At 39.7% G+C, this 22,542-nt stretch overlaps 1 protein-coding gene across 2 annotated transcripts in view; it reads left to right on the forward strand.

Moving 5' to 3' along the window:
* Positions 1 to 22,542, forward strand: part of GAREM1 (GRB2 associated regulator of MAPK1 subtype 1) — a gene marked incomplete at its 5' end in the record, with an annotated part of 245,230 nt that overhangs the window by 67,903 nt on the left and 154,785 nt on the right. For both annotated transcript variants that reach the window (XM_006150580.3, XM_014588633.1), the window contains 1 exon segment: positions 17,011 to 17,151. In XM_006150580.3, coding sequence (XP_006150642.2) covers positions 17,011 to 17,151 — 141 coding nt within the window.

Genomic DNA, 22,542 nt, shown 5'->3' on the forward strand with positions numbered 1-22,542 from the left:
ATTATGTACAATTCTCAGTAAATCTACTATTAAAAAAGGAGTCCTTTGTCCAAGAGTTCATTTGAGAAGTACTAATATATCCCTAATCGTTTTTCCCTTTTGTTTCATGCATTCTTCTTTGCTTAGATTTCACCATCAAGTTCTTTGAATTAATCACCACTTAATGCTTTGTCTAAATTGATCTCTATTCCTTCTTTTCTTACTGGGATTCCACAGTAAATCATAAAACAGAAAAGCACAGCTTTTTCACTTAAATAGAGCTCAAGAAAATAGTCTTTTGAGTATTTGAATAAAGTATTTATCTAAAAAAGTAATTTTAGATCATGTATTTGTTGATGTTTATTTAAGGTAGGAAAAGATCAATAGAAAAAAATAGTCTTTTCTAAATACTCAGATTTCCTTCAGGGGTGTCAATGTTCAATAATACCTGAGTGCTTGACTTATATTTAGACTTACTTGATATAAACATTCACTAATTTATTCCCCAAATTGTTCACTTAGAAAGCATTTTTTACACACCTACTCTGTTGCTTAGCAGTCTATGAAATACAACGGAGCAGAGGAGGCCATGTTGATTCTAAAAAGCGGAGGTATTATCAGCCAAAGTAGGTATGGATGGGCAATAGCTACTCACCACCAGAAAAGCTAAACTCTGACCCCCAAGGTTTATTGAGGAAAAAGCCTTTATTACAGGTAACACCATCCAAGAGGCAGGAAACTGGCTTACACGAAAGACTTATCTCCCTAATATGTCCCAATGGGCTCTTACAGAAAAATACTTCCTGTCCTTGTCTTCAATTTAGCTTATCTGTGCAACTGCAGGACTGAAACTTGTGCAGTTTTGATTGGTCAACTCAAGCTGGAGTCTCATTGGTCCATATGGAATACTATTCTGATTGGTCACTCTCCTGCATCCAGCATCCATATTTGTCCCTGCAGTGGGATCTACTTTAGGTCATCCAGCCTTCCCCAGCTTGTGTGCATCCTTAAAGCAAGCTTAACAAAACAGAAGTAGCACCAGGTCTGTCCAGATTAGTGCTAGCCACTTACAGAATGTGTCACTGGGGACTCAAGGAGATTCCTGGTTACTTCATGTGCTTGCCTAAAAGTAAAGATATGTGCAGTAAGGATTTACATACTTCCTTATCATTTAGTTTATCTTTTTTTTTCTACTAAAATATTTTTTGAGGGGTTTTTGCTATAGGGTGTGTGCACTTGCCAGAAAGACAGAGAGAGACAGAGAGAGAGAAAGCAAGAAATCACCCCCCCAAGGGGGATGACCATGCCTCAAGCCCTTCTCCCCTATTCTCTCCGGATCTTGGGCATGTACGCACACGCACCTGGTGTGAGTTTAAGCCACCAGGTCAGGGACTCAAACTGCGGTCAACTACATGGGAGTCCAGCTACATAGCCATTATGCTAACTGCTGGTCCCTACTAAATTTTTGATATTTTTAGTCAATAAAAGAACTGGAGATCAGTTTTAGATTAGTCAACATGCTATGACAGCATGTAGGTAGCTTAACTTTATCAGAATGATTTCCTAAGAATAAAATTATTTTAGGGGCTGCAAAGAAAAATACTTTCCCATTTGGTTGGCATCTTATTACAGATTCTGCTCCAAAGAATTAAGTTGATTTCTTTCCAGTTTTTGCCCATTTTCAAGGAACAGGGAGCTCCCAATTCCGATTATGGGTTATATTAGAATTTCAGTGCTGCAGTTTCATGGCCCAACATAAGGTACAAGGAGTTGAGAACTGGTTACAAGGTCTAGGTATTTAGTCTAACCAACGGTCAAATGGGTGCATAACCTGCAGACTATGGAGTGACTCTTCCTTTCTATGGTACTTACCATGTGGAATCACTGAAGTACTGAATGCTGACATTAAATTGTCCTATTCATGGTAAGTTCTAGCAAAAGTGTTTCCTCTGCATTTCTCACAATTTTTTTTTTAACCACTAAAATAAAAACACTGTTTTTCTCTCTGCATTAGGGATACTTGATATCACTCCACATAAAGATACAACTTAGTTTCATAAATAACTTAGGGCCAAAGTTTGTATATTTAGCCATCAAAATTGTGAGTTAACAAGTTACTCTTTTTTATAAGCAGGCACAGGCAAAGAGTTGCATCAAATGTGTGATGGAATATTTATAGTGATTTTAGGATGCTATTCTAGTCCTTATGAAGAAAACTTGAATAATTAAAAGTAATTCTGTATCTATAATCACAAACTAGTTAAGGAGTTTTAAGGAATATAACAGAAGCATAATATCGATGAAAGCTAAAAACCCTGTGGAATTATTCATGAAGGAAAAACTGTACATACTAGACAGTGTTCCACTTCTCAGCCGGGATCCACACTTAGCCAGTTCTTCCTTAGGTGATCACCTTTACTAACATTATTTTAAAAAACAAAACAAAACAAAACAAACCTCTAGTTTTGTATTTTGAAAGTAGCTCATATATTTTGATTAGTATAGGCATTACAATTGTAAAACTGTATTTCAAATTGATTTTATTTTATTAATGTAGGCTTGGGTTTAATGGAAAGTTCCAGAGACCCAAAGGCAAAGTCTTAAAAGGAGATCGGAGGTATTTTGCCCAAGGTGACAGGGACCAGGTTTTTCCTCAGTTGTTGCTATGTCCTAATTCCAGTCCTAAATTCCTCATGAGTTCTGAGATAGTGGCCGCAGCTTCCCCAATCACTTCCAATAATCACATCCACAATGCATTTGTCAGGAAGAATAAAGAGGGAAAGAAGGACACCTACTCTTCAAAGGTTCATCTTCATTTCTACTTATATTTGGTATTTACTGGAGGCAAGAAAAAGAAGATAAAACAAAAAGCAAAGAAAGAAACCTTGGCATCCAGATTGGAAAGGGAGAAGTAAAACTATGTTTATTCACAGTTAATGTGAACTTGTTTGTAGAAATCCTGAGTAATATACAAAAAAAAAAAAAAGAAAAAGAAAAAAGCATCTATGAGAACTAACAAAAATTCAGCAAGGTTGCAGGATACAAAACACAAAAATCATTTTTATTTCCATGTGAACACTCCAAAATGCAATTAAACAATTCTATTTACAATAACATTAAAAAGAATAAAACAGGAATACATTTCACGACACAAGAGCAAGACTTATTCGCTGAAAAACTACAATGTGTCATTGAAATAAACTAAAGAAACTCTAAATTAATGAAAGATTCCATGTTCATGGATTGGAAAAGATAATACTGTTCATATGACAGTTCTCCCCAAATTGAGTACAGACTGAACACAATTGCTACCCAAATTCCAGATTGGTCTTTTATAGAACTTGACAAACTGATTCAAACTGATTCTAAAACTCATCTTGAAATGCAAGTGACCCAGAAGAGTCACAACACTATTAAGAAAGAAAGACAAAATTGGAAGACTCACATTTCCCAATTTCAAAACTTACTATGAAGCACAAGATAATTAAGACAGTGTGGTACCAGCATGAGGATACATATACAGAACAATGAAATATAGTTTATTTTCTTTAATGGCCAGAGGGCACATGCACTCATGAGGTGGGTGGAGAACCCCCCCCCCAATGGTGTGTGGTCATGCCACAATCCCTTCTCCATTTCTCCCATCAGGACTTTTGGCATGCACACACACACGTGCAGCATGTCTCTCAAGCCACTGGAGCCAGGATTCAAGTCATGGTCCATGTGGATTTGGCCACCAGGCTGACCTAGCAAATTAGTATTTAGAGACTAGAAAGACATGCTTTCATTTCTAATCTATTGCTTTTAACAGGAAACAAGACAATTCAATAAAGAAAGGGTTATTTTTTCAACAGTTGGTGCTTAGACTTTTGGGTATTCACATGCAAAAGAATAAAGCTTGACCCTACTTACAACATGCACAAATATTAACTGAAAATGGGTCATAAACCTAAATGTGATGGCTAAAACTATAAAACATAGATATAAATCTTCTTGACCTAGGGTTAGGCAATGATTTGCACATGTGACACCAACTACACAACAGAAAAAAGTAATAATAAATTGACTTCAAAGTGTTGTTTTTGTTGTTGTTGTTGTTTTTTAATTTTGTGCTTCAAAAGACACTCTCAAGAAAGTGGGTCTGACCCAATAGTATAGCAGTGAAGCAGTGTGCAGAGGAAGCTGGATCCCACATGGCTGACTATGGTTCAAATCTTGGCCCCAGTGGCTACATGTCAGCTGTGCATGTCCAGCATCCTATGGGATGAGGAAATGGAAGTAAAAGGATTGCTTTGTGACCAGGCCTTTGGGGGGAGTTCTTTCTCTCTCATGCACATGTGCATGTGTATGCATACATGTGCCCTTTGGCATTAAAGAAAAGTGAATAAACAGTCTACATATTAATGGCAAATATTTGTAAATCATGTTTCTAATAATGAACTGTATCTAGACTATATAAAGAAATGTTACAACTCAGTAATAAAGACAAGTAACCAAGTTTTAAAATGGACAAAGAATTCAAATAAATATTTCTCCAAAGAAAATATATAGATGGCCAATAAGCACACGAAAAAATGCTCAGCATTACTGATCATTAGGGAAATTGAAATCAAAACCATAATAGGATTCCACTTTACACTCTCTAGGATGGTTGTAACTTAAAAGATGAACAATAACTGGGCCAACAAATGGCGTGGTTGTTAAGGCATTCGACTCTCATGGTTCGAGCTCTGGAACCAGTGGCTTGTAAATCATACCAGGCATGTGTGCGTATGTGCGCAAAATCCCAAGAGGAGAAGGAGAATGGAGCACAGTCATTACTCCTGGGCGGGGGCGATTCTCACTATCCTTCTTTCTGTCTCTAGTGAGTGCACACTTCCTATGGCAAAAACAAAACAAAATAAAACAAAACAAAACAAGATGGACAATAATGAATGTTGGTGAGGTTGTAGAGAAACTGAAACCTTCGTTCATTGCTAATGAGAATATGAAACAGTGCAGCCACTTTGGAGGACAGCCTGGTGGTTTCTTGAAAAGTTGAACTGAAGAGTTACATAACTCAGCATTACCACTCTAGGTATATATCCAAATGATATGAAAGCATATATCCATGCAAAAACTTACACACGAGTGTTCATAGCTGTATTATTCAGTAATCACCAAAGCTAAACAACTCAACTGTCTTATCTAATAAATGAAAACAACATATGATATATCCATATTATCAAGTACATTTAGCCATATAAAAGGAAGTACTGTTTTCTGTGTTGTAGCATAAATGAACCTTGAAAACATGCCAAATGTTAAATAATACATGATAATTTATAATGACTACAAAATAAAACAATGAAACCAGACAATAAATGCTATACAAGTTCAGTTGCCTGTGAGATTCTTATGACCTAAGGAGTTTGGGACACTCCTAGTAATAAAACCTTTGGAGAGTTTAATGTGTGACTAGTACTTTCTAAGCACCTAATACATATTCTCTCACTCCTTTCCCAAACAGATGCAAGACTTTGGGGTGAAGTCTCCCCAGAGCCCTTGCTCTGAACTCTGGTTACCCATTAGGATTGCTCAGGGATTTCAGACCATGTGGGTTCCTGGGCCCCACCTTCAAAGATTCTGATTCCATTGATCTGAGTGGGGCCTTACCCACTCCACCTCATCTCCACTGGAGTTTTTACAAGTCTCAGACTACCATGAATGTGTAGCCTGAAGTCAGAACTACTGTCATCCTCAGGCTGCAGGTTCCTCTCATCCCACAGGAAGGGCAATAAACAGATAGTTCCTACTTTGGGAAGTGATGAGAAGAGGACAACAGCTAAGCTCAGGTGGTGCTGTCTTCTGTACTTGTTGTTCCAGAGCCTTTTCTGTGTTCACAAGGTGGGTGTAAGTGTTCACAAAGAGACAGGACCAAGAAGCGGGCTGCCCTGATGAAGTGGATGCGTGTAGAAGTGCAAGGTCGTGCGGGTCACTGCAGGCACCTTTAGGCTAGCTGAATGTTGTAGGTGACTTTTAGGGTAGGTGATAAAAGGATTCACTGTGTCTGTCCAGATTTAGAACACTGCTTTTCATCTGCACTCAGGTGTCTGTGCCGGCTCTGTCCTTTCCCATCCACCATACTCCTTGTAGGAAGTGCTCCTCATCGAGGGGCTGCAGATGCTTTTATTTGATTAATACCAATATCTGTTCCTTCCTCTTCACCCTTATACTTGTTTATAATGCCTCAACTGATAGGCTAAATTCAGTTCCTTCCCTTAGTTCTAGACCTTTCTTTCTCACTGAAGAAAATTCAATTCCTTTCTTTTCCATTGATTTCAAAATTATCAGGACCAAGAAGATGATATAATGATTATGTCACTGGATTCCCATATGGCCGAACATGGTTTGAATCCTGGACCCAGCAGCATAAAACTGACGCCAGGCACATATGCGTGCATGCCCCAAATCCCAAGAGGAGAATGGTGAAGAAGGGATTGTGGATTGGCCATCCCCCATGGGGGGTGATTTCTCACTTTTCATCTCTCTGTCTCTCTTTGTCTCTCCAGTGAGCTCATGTGCCCTACAGCAAAAATCTCTTTCAAAAAAAATGTTTTTTCACCTGCACGTCAATGATTTCCTACAGCCATGTCCTTCTTGATCATGTTATAATTTCTCCCTCTTAATAGTCAGCTGTCGATTCGTTGTTTCTGGATTCTCCTCCATTTGTATCATTTTCTCTTTGGACCACCTTGCTGCCTTTTCATTGCAGACAACTTATTAATTTTTTGATCTCCTCATTGTTTATTCATTTCAGTTTGCTATGACATTTCTTCATCATCCCCCTCCTGTCCCCAAACACACACTCTGTCTTTACTCACTGTGCCATTTGCATGTAGTCCTTTGGGACAGAAAATTATCACAATGCCATGTTCTGTTCTGCCAGGGAACATTTTTTGTTTGTTTGGAAGATAAAGAACTAGGGCCTCATACCTTGAGAATATTTGATAATGCCAGGACCAACAGTTAGCATAATGACTGTGTCGCTGAACTTTCTTTCATGGAGTTGATCGTGGTTCGAGTTCCAGACCCGGCAGCTTAAACATGCCTGGCGCGTGTGCGTGCGTGCCCAAGATCCTGAGAGGAGAATGGAGAAGAAGGGATTGTGGCGTGGCCATCCCCCCTAGGGGATGATTTCTCGCTTTCTATCTCTCTGTCTCTCTCTGTCTTTCTGGCAAGCGCATGTGCCCTATAGCAAAAATCCCTCAAAAAAAAAAAAAAAAAAAAAAAAAAAAAAAAAAAAAAAAAAAAAAAGAAAATACTTGATAATACCAATGAAGTAACATTTAATTTTATCCCTCAGTTTATAGACTGAAATATAACTAAAGGAACGAGGGGGAAAAAACTTTTTAGTTCAAGCTAATTTGGCAAAATGAAGATAAGTTTGTAATTATGAAAGGTATTTGGAAAGAATCGCCTCTAACAAAACCTTTCATTGGATCATTAGAACGAGGAAACCTCAACTGTCCGGAATTACATATGAGGGCAGGTCTTCACAAAGTCCGTGGCAAAACTATACTTGGATTTCAGAATTTTGTGTATAAAATAAACTTGTGCATTAATTCTATTTGTCACCCATGAATTTTGAAGTCCCCTCATATACAGAGCGTACTCTGTATATTTAGTTCAGGTCCACCAACTACTGTCTCCGAGCAGAAAGACAGCACGCCACTGGCTTAATACCACAGTGCGAGGGTATTTCTCCCGTGACAGCTCCAGGTGTGGTCAGGGCTTGGGTAAGTGGTTTGTTCCACTGTATTAATTAAGGAACCCAGACTGCTGGCAGCTCTGCTATCTGCAACTCATTCCAAGGTGTTCCTGGGAATCAATATTTAGCTGCTGGCTGAGGAAGGAGCACAGAGGATGGCTTGCGAGCAGTTTTCATGGTGAAGGCCAGGACAGGAAATGGGAAATGCCAAAAAAAAACCATTGGCTGAACACATGAGATGGCAACACTTAATTGCAAGGGCAGTTGGGCATTGAGGTCTACTGTGTGTTGGAAAAGAAAACTTATTTTAATAAACTTCTGCTATCGAAGTACTTTTAAAAATATCTAAATGTGAGCCAGCCAGTGGTGTGGTGATTAAGGCAGCTGGATCCCACATAGCCAACTGCACTGTTTGATCCAGCAGCTGGAAAAACACAGCAGGCGCATGTGCGTACATTCCAAAATCCTAAAAGGAGGGAGAAGTGGAGGAGAGGGGATGGTGGTGTGGCCATTCTTACATTCTCTCTCTCTCTCTCTCTCTCTCTCTCTCTCTGGTAAGTGCACGTGCCCTCTGGGACAACTAAAAAGAAACTAAAGCTGTAAAATAAATGTGGTAGCTGGGATATTTATTTAACTGATTCATGAAAGGAATTGTATGGTCAGGTAAACTGAAAATTAATTATACCACACTATTTATTCACAATGAGGAAATACAACATTATTACTTGACCAATTTTCCCTTTTACACTAGTAAAATAAAACAGTGTACACCTTTTATTAGGTTTATAAGTAGCACCACAGAAGTCATAGACCCTGTTAATTGACCCATGTTGATCAATTCAGCTATGGGAGCAGTTTATGTCCATAACAGATGAAAACAAGGTCCTTCAGTCTGAGTTTCATTACACATGTATCATCAAATCAAATTCTTTTAGTGGGGCCTTAGTTAACAAATATCCGAGTATCCACTGTAGACAGAGCTGTATTGTCTGTCTCTACAGGTGCTAAGACGAAGCCAAACTAATCAGAAGTAAAAGCATACTTTAAAAAGAAAGATAAACTAGCAGTGTGGGATTATGTATTCACTTTACAAAATCAAGTGTTCTAGGAGTTGAGTGGATTAAAACACATACCTTTGGGGCCAATCAGGTGGTATAGTGGTTGGGGCGCTGGACTCCCACATGACCAACCATGGCTTGTTTCAGACCTGGCAACTTGAAACTCACACTGGGCATGTGTGCATGCATGCCCAAAATTCCAGAGAAGAATGGAGGAGAGATTGCAGCATGTCCATCCTCCCTGGAGGGTGTTTTCTCACTTTCTCTCTGGCAAGCGCACATGCCCTCTAGTAAAAATCTCTCTTACAATAAAAAAAAAGTAAAATAAATAGTGCGCATGCCTTCTTTAGAGATAAAGCTCTAAATTGTCGACTGGCCGAGCTTACTATTGTGGCATGAAAGATATACCAAGAACAGAAAAATAAAAACATAGAAAATAAAAAAGTCTTTAATTACCATCTGCTGGAATCTGGACACAGTTGAGAGAATCATCTAAAATCACATTGTTTTGTTTTTCCCCTCTCTTTTGTTACCCAGAGTTTATTATATGTGACATGAGAATAGCAAAAACAAACAAAAAACTAAACATGGGTATATGCCTGTTTCTTCAATGCATTCATTCCAGCCTTATGAGAAGGAAACTCATCAGTAGTAACTAACATGTTTAACATCGACACATTGTATTTATTATTTGAGTTCACTTATACTTTGTCTTCATGTATAAAAATTTAAAAAGCATTTAATAGAAACTTGGAGTCTACTGTGACAAATGTTCTATAACTTATAAATAAAAAGATATAAGCTGAAAAATAGATACTGTTTTCTTACCACCTTAACAATGATGCAGCAATGCAGATACGTTCCACTATAGCAGATTTAAGAACAATCTGACAAAGTGAAAATAGTGGCAAGTAGCATAAAAAACATAAGATTCAACGTCCAGGGAGAAAACATATTTGAAATAAAGACAAAACTTTTAATAGAATACAGAGGCTCCTCAACTTATGATGGGTTTATATCCCGATAACCAGTTACAAGTTGAAAATAAGGTAGTACTCCAATAAACCCATAATGAAGTTGGAAAATCATTGGCGTCATCATGAAGTCAGGGACCAAGTGTATTAAAAAGCACAACAAAACTGTAAGGTGGTGAGTCTGGGCTGCCCTGTTGCAGCTCTGGGCACAGGTAGGCAGAATGGTTTAGAGAGAACCTCATCCAATTGTATTTATGGTCACGAATATCTTTTGTTTCTCTAACTCCTATGGCTTCTCAAATTCAACCAGTGTAAAAACTGGGTGTTTTTAAATAAAAAATACTTGTAGTTCCTGCAGTTTTAAATTATTTTTTACAAGTCATTTAAATATTAATATGTAAGCATCAAAAAGTTTATCTAAGTCTCTTACACTTATAGCTCTAAAGCAGATTTATAAATTCAGTATAAAATACAAGTGAAGCTACAAAATAAGTGAAGTTGAGGGAACCAGCAGTTAGCATAATGGCTATGTCGCTGGTCTCCCACGTAGTCGACCGCAGTTCGCATCCCGGACCCGGTGTCTTAAAACTCCTGCCAGGCACGTGTACGTGCGTGGCCAAGATCCCGAGAGGAGAATGGAGAAGGGATTGCGGCGTGACCATCCCCCCTGGGGGGTGATTTCTCGATTTCTGTCTCTATGTCTCTCTCTGTCTGTCTGGCGAGCGCACGCGCCCTATAGCGAAACACCTCTCCAAAAAAAAAAAAATAATAAATAAATAAGTGAAGTTGAAATGGACAATAACAGGATTAGGATCAGGAAAATTATTCATGAAGAGGGGTATTTGAACTAGACTTTCAAGAGTAAGATAAGGAGCTGACCTGAATAGAGAGAGAGGTGGGGTGGGGGGAAGACCAGACAAGGCAATAAAAATGAGGAGAGGGCCCACAAAAGTGAGGGTGCAGTGTGCGTGTGACCTGAGAGCAGTTCCTTTGGGCTTTATCGGGGGGGGTGGGGTGGAGACATGAGGTGATAGACCCTTTGGAATTAGATCATGGGGTCTTGGCTGTTGGACCAAGGAATGAGAAATGAGGTCCTTTCTGATTCATGGGAACCACTGAAAGCATGTGAGCAGAATATGATGATCAATACTATGTTTTAAAAAGTTTTATCTGCAGAAATAGTTAAGTGAATTAGAAGAGTGAAAAGATTAAAACAAACAAATGGCCAAGAGGTCATTTCCATGAGGGAAATACTTATTTCATTCATTATTATATGGCCAAGTTCTAGAACATAGTTGGCCTTCAGCCAGTGTTGGATGAATGTATGATGCTAATGAATGGCAAGGCAACATTTCTTTAGAAAGCTGTAGGAAATTAAGTCCAGAGTGGGTGCTCCAAATTGAAGTTAGCAACTAGCAGCATGGACTTGGAAGTTGTCAGTAATCTCATTGAATTCTTGAGAAATGTCTAAGATTGCAAGGAGAGAGAAAGGGTGCACAGGCTAAGGGCGGAATCTTGATTAACTCCTACAGTTTTGGCTAATGTCAAGGAGAAAACACTGAGATGGTAACAAGGAAAGTTCAGAAAGGTGATTCAGGAGAACTGATTTGGCCAGAAGCCAAAAGAGTAAAAAGGAGAGTTATCCCATTTATGCATGTCCAGTTTTTAAATGTTTATTTTAGATTCTGAGAATGAATCTTTTTTTTTTTTTTTAAGAGAGATCTTTTTCCTTTAGGGCACATGCGCTTGCCAGATCGCCCAGGAGAGATGGCCACACTGTAATCCCTTCCCTTCTAATCTCTTCTCCAAATTTTGGATATGCATGCACACCTGCCTGGTGTGAGTTTCAAGCATCTGGGTCTGGGACTTGAACTGTAGTCAGACATGTGAGAGTCCAGCAATGTAACCTTTATGCCTATCTGCTGGTCCCAAGATTGAATCTTCTAAGTTTCTTAAAGCAGACTTCCTTGAAAGAGTTCATAGATTTTAGTTATCCTAATATTGTAAATGAGTTTAATGGTTTTGTAAAACTCAGTGCTGAGAGGGCCAGCAGGTGGTGCGGGGGTTAAAGGCACTGGAGCCCCATGGGGCCGACTGCGGTTTGAGTCTTGGACCTGGTGGCTTGCTTTCTCTCTTTCCCCTTCTCTCTCTCTGTCTCTCTCTCTCTTCAAATTAAACATAATAATAACAAATGGAATTAAATAAATAATTCTAAAAAAAACTTAATGCTGAGGGGATCAAGGCTGAAGCAGGCAAGTAAAGAATATTCCAGAAGCTGCTAGATATGGGGAAATTTCAGGATGGTATTCACATATTTTAGAATTTAACACACAGATCCTTTAGACTGCTTGTGACTACATTGTTGAGCTAAATATTCAATTTTTAGTACATTTTACATAGTAGTTAAACAATGAGATAATTATATCACAAGAATGTTTACTTTATGAATTCATTTAGTGTAGTATCTCTATTAATGGCCCACTTTAGGATATTTTAAGTGATTATATTAGGTTTTATCACTAGACAATTTTTGTGAAACTTTTTTTGCCTAAAGCTGGCACACGGTTCAGTTGTTTAAAAAAATAAAGACATCAGCTGAAAAATAGGCATTGGTTTCTTACCACTTTATGGCCTGGAAAATCACTCTGAATCCTCTTGCTAAAGTGTATACTACACCAGCTAGCAATAGGATTTAACATTACATTTTAATTTTGATTAACTTGACTGCAGTTGTTTCTTGGCTGCCTCTTTAGAGCCCACTGTGGAATAAAATTAAAACAGTTTTTATGATATAACAACTTTGCTGCAGAAAAAGACATCCTTCTTTTTTCCCTCAATGGCAGTATGCTATCCCTCTGGGCTTCCTGCATATGCCCCACGGCTCTGATTACTCCCTTCTCTGTTCCATTTTTTATAGTACTCCCGTATTAATTTTCCTAAAGAAGATCTGTGGTCATTCTCTTACCCATAAACCTTCTATGGTTCCCCATTGCCTCCTTCTCACCTAAGCCCAACGCATTCATCAAAGAAGGAACATCCCTATTGTCATGTTTTCCCTTTAACATTTTTCTTGACCATCTCTGCTAAAGTCCTCACCTTCACTCTAGGTTTCCTGTCCCTCTTGCATAGCACTGGTCATGTCGTACCTTACGTAAAATTACACGTGAGCTCATCTCCCCAAGAATGTCAGTTTCCTTGAATGCAGGGATGAACTCTCCTTTATATTTTTGCCCAGACCCTCATTGTTTGTGTGTAAAAGACACATAATAAATGGTTATGAAATAAATGAATAAGGAATATTTTAGAACAACGAACATGCACACTGCCCCTTCTCTTGTATAACCGGATCCTCTTACCCTTTACTTTTTCCCAGAGTACTTTTTATCACCTAGGTAATCCATAATGTAATTATTGGGTCATTAGAAAAATTATGATGTGTTTTTCTATGCAAAAATGCATCATGACTTTTCCGAAGACCCACTATTCATTTTTATTGTTGCTGTTGACTGTCTCCTCCCTGTTGGATGGATGTCTTAAGTCCGTTTTTGCATTGCTAGCAGAAATCTCAAAGACCTGGGTGGTTTATAAAGACAGTAGAGGTTTATTTGCAAAACTCACAATTCTGGCAGTTGGAAAGGCCAAAGGCATTGCAAAATGGCAGAAGGCAGAACTTTTAGCAAAGCAGAGTATGGTCTGTATCCATGAGGTTTTTGTTGTTGTTGTTTTGTTTTCCCTCTCTCTGTGTCTCTCTCATTCTCTGCCTCTATCTCTTATTCTGGTTTTATTTCCCCTACTTATAAACCCATCAAAACGTAGTCATGGGGGCCCTGCTCTAATAATCTTACCACACCCAAAGGCCTCACTCAGTCAGGGACACCATGAAGGGATTAAATTTTCACTTAATACCTTTACAGTACAAATCAGTCTCAACTCCGGAATGTTGTGGGGACATCCAAACTGCAGGGACAGTAAGTGCCCTAGGGCAGGGATCTTTGTTTTGTTCATTAGTGCTGGAAACAGTGCTGTTGGTCAAGTCCATAGGTGACACTTGGAGCTAAAGGTCAGCTTCTACGTGTTTCTCAGGGGTTTTTGAGGTAAGGGGCATTGTGTTGGAAGGGTAAGGAGAGATTCGGAGACTCCGAAGTCTGTTTCCGCCACTCACTATCTGTGGGCAAATTTCTCGACTCCTCTTGAAGGCCACTTTCTAACTGGTTAAGGATAATGTGACCTAAATTACAGTGTTTACATAAGGATTAAATTTCAGGAAAAAAAGCGTCCAATTAAAGTAACAGCTGGTGTTTCCTCCTCACTCTATTATGCCAGACTGAGGGCCACATTTCTCATCTCCTGTCACCGTGTACCTTCACAACTCCTCTGGGAAGCAGGGACTGTTGTTTCATAGGTGAAAAGAAAAAGCTTCCTGCCCAAGGCCATGCAGAGCTGGGGGCAGCACATCCCCTGAGCCCAGATCTGCTGCTCCGTGTGCACTCTTCTCACTTTCCTGGCTCTCCAGGTGGGGAGTCAAGCAGAGAGCTGCATGATTTCTCCTTTAGAGCAGAGGTTCTAGATTGTTCTTTCCTGCCCCAGCATGCTTGAGGGGCACAAAGAGCTAATAATCTCACCACACCCAAAGGCCTCATTCAGTCTGGGACATTACTGGGTATTAGTGGTCTCCAGGAGGCATCTTTACGCAGAAGACCGGTTCTTCCAAAGTATGAAGGGCAGGGGAGTCTGGTTTGAAAAATTTCCCTGTAGGTAGTGGGTCTTCCCTCCTCTGCTAATGTACCTTTACTTCCAAGTCTGTTTGTCCCACCCCATCCTCAGTAAATCTTTGAACTCTGTATTTTCTCCACAAGACAAAGTACTGCAGTAAGACTGTTTTACAGATTGCTGCATTATTGGAAACAAATTTTAGATGGTTTGAGTCCTGGTCTAGGGGTACCTTGAAATTCACCAGGGAGGTGGGGGCAGGGGGAAAGTTGGTAGGTGGCATGGTGGTTAGGGGCCCCAGACTCCCACATAGCCAACCATGATTCAAGACCCAGACCTGGCAGCTTGCGTTCTCACTCCCACCCCTCTGTCCCCCTCATCAATTAAATAAATTAATAAATAAATAAGGGTAAATAAAATAATTCTTAAAAAGAAACCCACGAGGGGAGCATCCTGAGAGGAGAATGGAGGAGATGAGTTTGTAGTGTGGCCAACTCCCCTGGTGTGTAATTTCTCGCTTTCTCTTCTCTCTCTCTCTCTCTCTCTCTCTCTCTCCCTCTCTCTCTGTCTCTGTCTCTCCAGTGAGTGCATGCACCCTGTAGCAAAAATATCTCTCTCTAAAAAAAAAAGATGATTTATGATTAAAATAACAGAGTTGACCATTACAGCTCTCTCTACTTACTGAAAAAAAAAATAGAAAATACTAATAGTTTTAAGAATTATTGAGACGTCTGTAAGTGCCACTTCAAAGCACTTAGTAAAATCACTAGTAACTCTGTTACTGTTATACAGTAAGGAAGTATGTTTTTTGTATAATGGAATTAGTCTTTTCAGGCTTCTTATTTTTTTTCTTGCATTTAGAATGACTAAATTTGGGCCAGCCAGTGGGGTGGTGGTTAAGGAGGCTGGATCTCACATGGCTGACTGCATGGTTTGAGTCCCAGATCTGTTGGCTTGAAAAACATGCTGGACGGGTGTGTGTGTGTGTGTGTGTGTGTGTGTGTGTGTGTCCCAAAAATCCCAAGAGAATAGAGGAGAAGAGATTGTGGTGTGGCCATCTCCCATGGGGGTGCTTTCTTACTATTTTCAATCTCTCTCTCTCTCCTTCCCCCCTCTACTTCTCTCTCTTTCTCTTCAGTGAGCATACATACCTTATAGAACCTTTTTAAAAAGAAGAAAAGAATTACTAAATTGCACATTTTAAGTTTAAAAATCGCAAGATTAATGGGATGAATTATTTCAACATTTAAAAATCATTTTTTAAGGTTTAAGAAATAAATTTTCTGGGACCAGCAGTTAGTGTAATGGCTATGTTGCTGGACTCCCATGTAGTCGACCGCAGGTCAAGTCCCGGACCTGGTGGCTTAAAGCTCACGCCGGGCGCATGTGCATGCATGCCCAAGATCCAAAGAGGAGAATGGAGAAGGGATTGCAGCATGGCCATCCCCCCTGGGGGGTGACTTCTCTCTTTCTGTCTCTCTGTCTGGCAAGCGCACACGCCCTATACCAAAAGCTTCTCCAAAAAAAAAAAGAAAAAAATTTTCTTTTAAAAATAGTTTGTCATAAGTTCAGATGCTAAAAGGTACTTAAGAAAATATTAAGATAAAAATAATTTTATTTGTACTCTATAAACTTTCACTATTTTTAATTGATTAGAGATTTGGTAGGAGGCTAGAAAAAACTGGCAAACATAAAATTTAAAAGGAAATATAGACATCTAATTTCAAGTCCTCTTCCAACAAGGAGATAAATTTGTTACTTGTTTTTGGTCGTTTTATTGTACTAAGAGAATAAGTTTTAATTGGGACAAGCAGATGGCGTAATGGTTATGTCACTGGACTCCCATGTGGTTGACTGCAGTTGTTCCCAAACCTGATGGCTTAAAATAGACCAAGCATGTGTATTTGTGCCCAAGATCCCAAGAGGAGAATGGAGGAGAAGGGATTGTGGCATGGCCATCCTCCCTTGGGGGTGATTTCTCACTTTCTGTCTCTGGTGATTTATCTCTCTCTGTGTCTCTGGTGAGCACACATGCCCTATAACAAAAATCTCTTTTAAAAAAAGAGAGAGAGAATAAGTTTTGGAGACTGACCTAGGTTTGAATCCTTGCTTTTCTGCTTGTTCAATCCGTGAGCTTCAACATGTTCTTCAGCATTCCGAACCTTGAGTTTTCTCACTGTTAAGAAGGAGGGCTACCTACTTCATAAAATTATTTTATTATATAAATTAGTATATGGAAAACATCTACACAGTGCCTCATGTGTTGTAGGCACTTTAAAATGTTTTATTGTCATTGCATATAATCATTTAGGTACAATGGGGGTCTTTGAATATCTCTTTGCAAATAAGTGGGAAATGTTTTGATGAAGTCTTTTGTGCCATCATCAACTTGGTGTGAAATGCTTTTGTTTTATTCATTCATCTTTGGATGAAGTGTCAACTTCTGTATTAGTGAAGTTTTAACGAATGCAATTGTATTGCAGAGTGTGGAGTAAGCAGAGGTGAATTGCAAATTCCTTATATAAATTTTATTTTCTAGGAGAGTGCATAGAAGGGCTGCGGGAAAATGACTACCTTCTGATTCACTCGTGCCGTCAGTGGACCACCATCACGGCCCACAGCCTGGAGGAGGGGCACTATGTCATTGGGCCAAAGATAGAGATCCCGGTACATTATGCAGGTAAGGCCTCTGCAAGGGCAAATAAAGGCCAAGATGAAGGGAACTTGACAGCGAATGTTTTTGTCCACAGTAGGAAAACAAGACTGGTCTCTACACTAGCAAGTGCAATGATGCGGAAGGAGAATCAGACATCAGTGTGCTTATTTTACCTGTCAACAGACACGTAGGTTCATTTCGTCATTAGATATTCCTAATTAATGCATGTAGTTAAATGCAGGTTCTTCTTAGATATTTCTAATAAACAGAGAACTTCTGTCATTTGGAATTAAAATCAGTGGGTGAAGCCAGTCTGTGGGCTTCAGGTGGTCCTGTCAGTGAGTAGCCCTGTGCACAACTCATACGTTGCTTTCGTGAATGGCTTTGCTGTGATTTCATAAGATGCCATTTTGCACATGAATACGTGATCTGATTCTAAAAGTATTGCATTAGAAGTTTAATACCTGGACATGTCCCTTTTGCCAAGTAGGCATCTACAATGCAGGCACCCGAGATGGCCTCACTGCTTTAGAGAAATGAGGAGAGTAGCTGACGTCTCATTTCACTTTGAAATCCATTCGGTTCAACAGTGCCACGCAACTATTTTTTTATTAAGCACATTTTGGGGGCCAGTACTGTTCTAAGAGCTTGGGAGATATCTAGTGGCTTGAATAAACTTCAAAACTGGTATCTTGGGGCCAGCAGTTAGCGTAATGGCTATGTTGCTGGACTCCCATGTAGTCAACCACAGTTCGAGTCCCAGACCTGGTGACTTAAACTCACGCTGGGCGCGTGTGCATGCGTGCCCAAGATCCCAGGAGGAGAATGGAGGAGAAAGGGATTGCGGCATGGCCATACCCCCGAGGGGTGATTTCTCGCTTTCTGTCTGTCTCTCTCTGTCTGGCGAGCGCACACGCCCTGTAGCAAAAACCTCTCAAAAAAAAAAAACCTGGTATCTTATAAGTGCGATTTAAACAAAAAAAACTTATGTGACCCTATGTGTTCTTCTGGGGCTTATAGTTAATTTTATAAAGGATCTTTACTTTTTCTCTGCTTATTGTTCAATTTTTTTTTAAGTCTATAGTAGGACACTTTAATTAATTAGCCATAAATTGTGGAGCTCCAGGCTGCCACTGTGTTGTTTGTGTGTTTGTTTTGCCATAGGGCACATGCACTTGCTGGGGAGAGACAGAGAGAGGGAAAGTGAGAAATCACCCCCTGGTAGGGGTTGGGGGTGGGGAAATGGCTACACTGCAATCCCTTCTCGTCCTTTCTCTTCCTGGGATTTTGGGCACACATGCACACATACCTTGCATGATTTTCAAGCCACGGGATCCGGGACCCAAACCACGACTGTCCATGTGGGAATCCAGCACCTAAACCATCACACCTTAAGCTGTTCCTGTCAGTGTGTTTTTAGTGATCCCTCTATAGTACTCAGAGAGCTGTCTCTGGAAAGGGGACCTTGCTATATTTCCACTGTCTGAACAGTAACAGCTGGCATACATTCAATAAATTTGTAAAATAATTATTTATTTAAATTTATTCATTATTATTATTATTATTATTATTTGGCCAGGGAGGGATAGAGAATGGGGGGAGTGGGAAGCAAGAAAGCAGGTCCAGGATGTGAACCACAGTTGGCCATGAGGGAGTCCAGAGCCTCAACCACCACACCACCTGCTGGCCCCTCAATAAATATTTTAAAAATGATTTGGTGCCTTTTGGGTTCCTTAGGAGTCTTTAATCACTGATATGATCATTGGATCACTCAACTTCTCAAAAACTATTTTTATTCAAAAACATTATAAGAAAGAATGAATTTCTCTGGCCTAGAACTTTATCCTCCAGAATGATATCTGCTAGCCCTAGAAGTAACCTTTATGGAAAATAGAGAAACCACTGCAGAAAGTACCACGTCTATGAGGTCGGGAGCCAGGCAAATGGGGCAGTCTCCTGACATCAGACAGATAGCGAGACAGACTGCCCCGCTGCCCGATCCCGCCTGCGAGTGGTTTCCACCACGGGAGACATTCATGGTGTTTTCAGCAGGCCCAAACTTGTGGTTTCTGTTTTTGTGGAAAACTGAAAAGAAAGGTAAATTGTTTCATCATACATACAATTCTACTTAATCTGTATTCTATTAGTAGGTAGAGTCTTAGTTTTTCCCATCAAACCATGTGAACAGCTCTGTCAAATCCATTTTCCCAAAAGAATGCTTTCATTTTATCATTTCCTCAAATCCTTTTAGAGCCCCCATACGGTAGTCTCCAACCCCCAGCTCCAGCTTTACTTTCCACTCTCTGTTACCTACCTGGCCCAAAAATGTTAAATGGAAAATTCCGGAAATAAACAGTTCCTAAGGTTAAATGCTTTTCACAATGCCTCGGTCATTCATCCCACTTTCTCTTATCAGGCAGGCATTTTATCGTCTCCTGTCATCACAAGAAGGGAGTGAACAGTACGATAAGATGTTTTAAGGGAGAAATAGACCACATCCGTATAACTTTTATTATATTGTTAAAGTATTCTATTTCATTATTAGTTATTGTTAATCTCTTACTGCACCTAATTTATATGATAATTTTATCTTAAGTATAAAAAAATTAGTAACACGAGATTGAGTGCCACCTGTGGTTTCGAGTGTCCACTCGGATCTCGGAATGCGTTCCTCGTGGATAAGGGGTGCTCACCACTTAGTAAGTGCTCCGTGATTATGGCCGTGGTTACGGTAATGGTAGGAACGTGATATTATCTGTTGAAGATATTTTATAGTCTTATCAACTGGACTGGGGAGAAATGTTCACATGTTGAAATATTCACTTTGTAAGCTAAATGATGTGATTGAATGTATAAAAGAAAATTAAATAAAAAAATGTAAAAAAAAAAAGAAAAAATATTTCTAAAGATATAAAGCTGATATAAAGCTCTTTATCTTGCACTACGAATTACAAGTTAAATTACTTTACTGCTCATTAAAGCCAATTAAACACTGAACACCCCTCCCAATTGTTTTGGCTGATGTATTTTGTTTTGTCTTTTGTAACTTTTTTATTTTGACATTGCTATAGTATAACACACCATTTACTCGATTTTGCCCATTTTGACATCATATTGCCATGTTTGTTTTCATTGCTTTCTCTTCTTTCCCTCCCCCACAAATCCACACATAGAGAGATAGATAAATAGATAGAAAAATTATTTTTTTTCTGAATCATTTGACAGTAGACGGCTTATATCCTCCCAATGTTTCATTGTGTATTTCCTAAGAACAAGGATATCCTCTTATATAACCACAGTACTGTTAGCAAATTCAGGACATTTAATACTTTAATCTACAGTCCATATTCCAGTTTTGTCAGTTGTCCCAGTAATGTCATTTACTGCATTTTTTTCCCTCTAGGACAGCACCCAGCTTAGGACCACTATTATATTTCACTGCCGTGTCTCTTTGGCCTCTAATCTGGAACACATTCCTCGGCCTTCCTTATGTTTCATGACTCAGACGTTTTTAAAGAATACAGGCAAGTCGTTGTATAGGGAAGCCCCCCCTCTGCATTTCCTGGTCTCCTTGCAGCTAGATTCAGGTTGTGCATTTTGGGGCTTGCTTACTTCTCAGGAATCACATCTGGAGGAAAGGACCATCTGTTTGCCTCTCGATGGTGAGGTTGACGTTGATACTTAGTGGTTGTCTGCTCGCTTTCTTACTTACAAGTTCAGTATTTCTTATTTGAAATGCTTAGGACCAGAAGTGTTTTAGATTTCAGATATTTTTGAATTTTGGAATATTTGCCTACACACACACATATATATACACACATACATATATATATATACACACACACACACACACACACACTCACATATATATATATATATATACATAGCGTAATGGCTATGTTGCTGGACTCCCATGTAGTCAACCACAGTTCGAGTCCCAGACCTGGTGACTTAAACTCACGCTGGGCGCGTGTGCATGCGTGCCCAAGATCCCAGGAGGAGAATGGAGGAGAAAGGGATTGCGGCATGGCCATAACCCCGAGGGGTGATTTCTCGCTTTCTGTCTGTCTCTCTCTGTCTGGCGAGCGCACACGCCCTGTAGCAAAAACCTCTCAAAAAAAAAAAACCTGGTATCTTATAAGTGCGATTTAAACAAAAAAAACTTATGTGACCCTATGTGTTCTTCTGGGGCTTATAGTTAATTTTATAAAGGATCTTTACTTTTTCTCTGCTTATTGTTCAATTTTTTTTTAAGTCTATAGTAGGACACTTTAATTAATTAGCCATAAATTGTGGAGCTCCAGGCTGCCACTGTGTTGTTTGTGTGTTTGTTTTGCCATAGGGCACATGCACTTGCTGGGGAGAGACAGAGAGAGGGAAAGTGAGAAATCACCCCCTGGTAGGGGTTGGGGGTGGGGAAATGGCTACACTGCAATCCCTTCTCGTCCTTTCTCTTCCTGGGATTTTGGGCACACATGCACACATACCTTGCATGATTTTCAAGCCACGGGATCCGGGACCCAAACCACGACTGTCCATGTGGGAATCCAGCACCTAAACCATCACACCTTAAGCTGTTCCTGTCAGTGTGTTTTTAGTGATCCCTCTATAGTACTCAGAGAGCTGTCTCTGGAAAGGGGACCTTGCTATATTTCCACTGTCTGAACAGTAACAGCTGGCATACATTCAATAAATTTGTAAAATAATTATTTATTTAAATTTATTCATTATTATTATTATTATTATTATTTGGCCAGGGAGGGATAGAGAATGGGGGGAGTGGGAAGCAAGAAAGCAGGTCCAGGATGTGAACCACAGTTGGCCATGAGGGAGTCCAGAGCCTCAACCACCACACCACCTGCTGGCCCCTCAATAAATATTTTAAAAATGATTTGGTGCCTTTTGGGTTCCTAGGAGTCTTTAATCACTGATATGATCATTGGATCACTCAACTTCTCAAAAACTATTTTTATTCAAAAACATTATAAGAAAGAATGAATTTCTCTGGCCTAGAACTTTATCCTCCAGAATGATATCTGCTAGCCCTAGAAGTAACCTTTATGGAAAATAGAGAAACCACTGCAGAAAGTACCACGTCTATGAGGTCGGGAGCCAGGCAAATGGGGCAGTCTCCTGACATCAGACAGATAGCGAGACAGACTGCCCCGCTGCCCGATCCCGCCTGCGAGTGGTTTCCACCACGGGAGACATTCATGGTGTTTTCAGCAGGCCCAAACTTGTGGTTTCTGTTTTTGTGGAAAACTGAAAAGAAAGGTAAATTGTTTCATCATACATACAATTCTACTTAATCTGTATTCTATTAGTAGGTAGAGTCTTAGTTTTTCCCATCAAACCATGTGAACAGCTCTGTCAAATCCATTTTCCCAAAAGAATGCTTTCATTTTATCATTTCCT

Source organism: Tupaia chinensis, unplaced genomic scaffold (genome assembly GCF_000334495.1).
Source record: "Tupaia chinensis unplaced genomic scaffold, TupChi_1.0 Scaffold000290_1, whole genome shotgun sequence".
Taxonomy (NCBI): Eukaryota; Metazoa; Chordata; class Mammalia; order Scandentia; family Tupaiidae; genus Tupaia; species Tupaia belangeri.